This window comes from Ranitomeya imitator, chromosome 4 (genome assembly GCF_032444005.1).
Source record: "Ranitomeya imitator isolate aRanImi1 chromosome 4, aRanImi1.pri, whole genome shotgun sequence".
Lineage (NCBI taxonomy): Eukaryota > Metazoa > Chordata > Amphibia > Anura > Dendrobatidae > Ranitomeya > Ranitomeya imitator.
Window position 1 is genome coordinate 19,007,417 of NC_091285.1, and position 5,340 is coordinate 19,012,756.

General features: G+C 43.7%; 1 protein-coding gene across 1 annotated transcript; it reads right to left on the minus strand.

The window, feature by feature from the left end:
- Positions 1–1,936: 1,936 nt before the first annotated feature.
- Positions 1,937–5,046, minus strand: LOC138675193 (E3 ubiquitin/ISG15 ligase TRIM25-like). Its single transcript, XM_069763224.1, has one exon. It carries the CDS (start codon positions 4,977–4,979, stop codon positions 3,381–3,383), a length of 1,599 nt encoding a protein of 532 aa, XP_069619325.1. The 5' UTR covers positions 4,980–5,046; the 3' UTR covers positions 1,937–3,380.
- Positions 5,047–5,340: the final 294 nt, after the last annotated feature.

Sequence of the window (5,340 nt, forward strand, 5' to 3'; positions counted from 1 at the left end):
TACATAGATCCAGTGCGGATGTATATTGGGTCACAAATAGTTTGTGAGGTGACCCACTAGTTCCAATAGGCAAATATATGTGGGCAGTATGTCAGTAATGAAAGGGATTTTTAGTGTTGTCCCAATAAATAATAATAGTAATCTCTTTACTTATATAGCACCAACATATTCCGCATCGCTTTACAGTTTGCACACATTATCATCACTGTCCCCGATGAGTCTCACAATCTAAATTCCCTATCAGTATGCCTTTGGAGTGTGGGAAGAAACCGGAGAATCCAGAGGAAACCCACGCAAACACGGGGAGAACATGCAAACTCCTTGCAGATGTTGTCTGTTATGTTTGCTAATGACAGGTGTTATGAAAGCAATCCAGAAACACAGTGTGCTTAGCGATCAGAGCGCACACAGTGATCTGACAAATACCCAAAAATACAAGAACGAGCTCTGAGACGTGGAAACTCTGTAGACTGCACATCTGATCCTATCCTAAACACAACTAAAAGCGGCTGTGGATTGCGCCTAACAACTACCTAGGCAACTCGGCACAGCCTAAGAAAGTAGCTAGCCTGAAGATAGAAAAATAGGCCTGACTTGCCCCAGAGAAATTCCCCAAAGGAAAAGGCAGCCCCCCACATATAATGACTGTGAGTAAGATGAAAAGACAAAACATAGGGATGAAATAGATTCAGCAAAGTGGGGCCCGATATTCTAGGACAGAGCGAGGACAGTAAAGCGAACTTTGCAGTCTACAAAAAACCCTAAAGCAAAACCACGCAAAGGGGGCAAAAAAAACCCACCGTGCCGAACTAACGGCACGGCGGTACACCCTTTGCGTCTCAGAGCTTCCAGCAAAACAAAAGACAAGCTGGACAGAAAAAAAGCAACAAAAAAGCAAAAAGCACTTAGCTATACAGAGCAGCAGGTCACAGGAACAATCAGGAGAAGCTCAGATCCAACACTGAAACATTGACAAGGAGCAAGGATAGCAGCATCAGGCGGAGTTAAGTAATGAAGCAGTTAACGAGCTCACCAGAACACCTGAGGGAGGAAGCTCAGAAGCTGCAGTACCACTTGTGACCACAGGAGTGAATTCAGCCACAGAATTCACAACAGTTGTCCTTGGTGGGATTTGAACCCAGGACTCCAGCGCTGCAAGACTCTCCGTGCATGACCGCGCACATTATAAGGCTGTCAGCAAGATTGAGCACACGCTGGAAGGGCCCTTAGACAAAGCCGGTATACCGGTGAAACGTGCGAGACACATGTCCAAAAAGCAGAATATATGTGAGGCAGACAGGAGCTATAATATCTATTCTCACACACAATACACAGACATGTACATATACATATTTGAAAACAAATTCACAACAATACATAAATATATACAGTCATACACACAGATATACACAGATCTGCACATCATACAGGCATACACAGACATACAGACAGACACAAGCCTCACTCACCTCCCCCAGGCTTGTGGCCCATCAGGCTCCTCTGGCATGTGGCTATGGAGGGCACGCTGCTTGATGGCCATCACTTAAACAAACATGGCCGCGCACAGTGCACTCTGCGGCTGTGTCTGCTACTAATGATGGGGCCAGGCCGGCACTGTGACTTTAATTTTGCTTGTGTGTCGGCCCGGCCCGTGATTACTAGCAGACACAGCCGCACAGTGCACTGGGGGCGGCCATGTTTGTTTAAGTGACGGCTCAAGCAGTGCCGAAGAAATAGGTGACCCTGCACAGCTGCTGGGGGAGCGTCCCGGGCCCCCTGGTGTCCCAGCCACAAGTAGGCCCCCATTTGTCCAGGGCCGGTACTTGCTCTGGTGCTCCGGGGGCTGATGCCGGCCCTGTATATGATACATCACATACACAATGTAAAGGGCTCATGGTAAAATGAATTAAGGGATCAGAATGACAGCTGAGAAATCTATAGTCAATTTATTAATAGAGATTTATTTATAATCAACAGACAATGGGTTAATAGAAGGAACGGACCTCCAACATGTAGGAGGAAAAGTACAATCAATGTGACACCAAGAACAAAAATGTTCTATATGAAAAGAACTTGACAGTGAAGCAATCTGTGGGGTAAAGGGATGGAACCTTCTTCACAGCGTTGGCATGGGGGCTCGTCATTGTATTCACCCATCGGAGCCCCTGTGACGCATCGCAGGGCGCCAATGGCTGACTATGAGATCCAAGGGTCGACTGAAGACCTCCTGTCTGTCATCACAGAGGTCCTGTGAAACCCTTCTTGTGGCCGGGCTGTAAAGGACACTATGATTTTTACAATATGCAGCAATACTGTGGTATTTCTGTATACAGCATAAGCGATCAGACGATCACAAGGTCAAGTCCCATATGAGAACTAGAAAAAATAGTAAAAAAGTAAAAAAAAGAAGTTTTCAAAATATGAAAAAATAAAACAAGAAAATCTTAAAAATTCAATCACCCCACTTTTCCCATTTAAAAACAAAGATTACAAAAAGGTAAAATACACAAATGTTATATTGCTGCATTTATAAAAGTCCAATCTATCAGAATATAAAATAATTAAACCAATTGAAAAATGCAGTAAACAGAAAAAAATAAAAAATTCCACAATTGCAAATGTTTGGTTGCTGCAACACTGCAAAATAATACTGTAAGGTCCTTGTAGATTGTGAGTCCTCGCGGGCAGGGTCCCATCTCCTACTGCAACAGTCGTGACGTGTATTGTTCAAGATTGAGGTACTTGTTTTTATTATGTACACCCCTCCTCACATGTAAAGCGCCATGGAATAAATGGCGCTATAATAATAAAAAATAATAACACTAATAATAAGGAGCAATCAAAATGTCATATCTATCCCAAAAAGGTATCACTATAAACACTGTGTTGCCCTGCAAAAAATAATTAGCCCTCACACAGCTCCATCAACCTAAAAACTACAACATAATGGGTCTCAGAAAATGGCGACACAATCAGATTTTTTTTTACATATTTATGATTATTTTTTCAGTATTAAAATAAAAAAACTGCACAAGTTTGGTATCACTGTAATCCTACTGATTAGGAGAATCGTACTGCAGGTCATTTGTTACCATAAAATGTACAGCGTAAAAACAATTCCCAAAAAACAATGCCAGAATTGCAGTTTCTTTTCACAATTTCACCATACTTGGAATTTTTTCTATTTTTCATTACACTATATGGTAAAGTGAATGGTGGAATTCAAAAGTGCAACTCGTACCACAAAAAAAACAACAAGCACCCATACATCTATCTGCACAGAAAAAATGAAAACTTTATGGTTATTGGAAGAAGGGGGAGAAAAAAATGGAAATTGGCCATGTCAGGAAAGGGTTGAAAAAAACTTGTGGCCAAAAGTCTCAGTAATTATCATCACCTGTCACTGACAAACAACCATTATATACACATAACACAGCATGGAGGGGCTCGGAGAAGGTGGCAGTGAAGGTGTGTAAGTGTCTGATGGGGTCACACAGCTCATAAAAGGACAACTGCCCGGCCTCATAATCCAGACATATCCTGACTCTATCACTGGAGATATTATAAGGTAACCGGATCTCTTCCCCATCATGTCTCACTGAATACTGATTATTATGATATCTCTTCCACAAACTCCAGGACTTGTTATTATTTCCAATCATTGACTGACGCCCCCTCCTGACGATACTGGGATAACACATCCCCACCATCCACAATTCTGATCTACTGCCCTCCACGTCCCAGTAATGTCGTCCTGAGGTAAATCCTCTCCTGCTCATCACCTGATTGTTATACTGGAATCTCTCTGCTGTTTCTGGACATTTCTGATTCTCTCCTATCCAGGTCGCAGTTTTCAGGTCGTCTGATATAAGGAGATTATTATCAGCTGTGGTTACATCCAGTAATATGTCTGCAGGACCCTCCACATAGATCCCGCTCCTTATACCTGATATTACCTCACATAATGTGTGTAATGTGTGTGAGATCTCAGCCACATCCAGGTCATCTCCATCATGGGGCTGTTTATCATGTCCTCCTGTGTCCTCATCACCTCCCTCCTCCTCAGGATCACACAAGTCACCGGTGTCTGGTTCCTGTAAGACAGTCAGTGGATCCGTCATGTTACACAGCTCCTCAATGTGTCTCATCTTCCTGGACAGCTCGTCCTTCTTTATTTCCAGCTGATGGATCAGAGCAGACAGTGACAGTGACTCTTCCTTCTCCTGCCTGGAGATCTCACTCAGGACCTTCTTCTCCAGGTCGTCCACCCGTCTCCTGATGTCTGTACACAGGGCAGTGACTCTCTCGGCTTCTCCAGCTGCTTTTTCTTGAGCTTTTCTCCTGCGCTCCTCCAGACTCCGGACTCTTTCCTCAGTCTCCATTTTCTTTGTGGTAAATTTCTGGAGAACATTCTTTAGTTTTTTCTTTTTCTTCTCAGAGAACTCATCCAGCGTCTCCACACGATGTCCCCGATGTTCTCCTGCTAAAGTGCAGGACACACAGATACAAGCCGAGTCCTCAGTACAGTAATATTCCAGGATCTTCTTATGGACAGAACATTTCCTTTTCTCCAGAGAAGTGCTGGGATTAGATAAGACGTGTTCTGGTGATTTGCTGTGAACTCTCAGGTGTTTATCACACAGAGAAGCCTCACAGTGTAGACAGGATCTAACAGCAGGTACCGGAGAGTCCACACAGTAAGTGCAGCAGATCCCGGTGATCTCCTTTTGTTCTTGCTGAGAAATCAGGAAACGTTCAGCGACATTATGAAGATATAAGTCCCTCATCAGTGCCGGCCGCTCCTGAAACTCTTCTCTGCATTCAGGACAGGAATAAACTCCAGACTCGTCCTGTGTATCCAGCACACGACCAATACAGACCCGGCAGAAGTTGTGTCCACATCTCAGCATTACAGGATCTGTATAAGGGCTCAGACAGATGGAGCAGTCCAGCTCTTCTCTCAGATCAGCAGACGCCATGGCTGACAGAGGAACAGAGAAATGATACTACAATGCTCTCCAGCTCAATAGGGTGGGCTTTATATTGTGCACACAGGGGAGGGCTGAGGAGCAGGAGGTCACTTACTATTAACCTGTTAATGGACACTTGTGAAAATCACATCTTATATCTGCTGTAAATTTCATGTCTACATTGAGGTCACATATAAGGAGTGAATGTATTGAAAGCCGACATGGACAATATCGATAATACGTGTAATATGAATGACTGAACTCACAGTTTGATCCACAAACACTGGATAGAGCTAAAGATTTTCAAAGAGATAGAACATGTGGTGTGGGGGTCATAAAACCTGTTAGGCAGGAGCCATTGTGTGTCCTG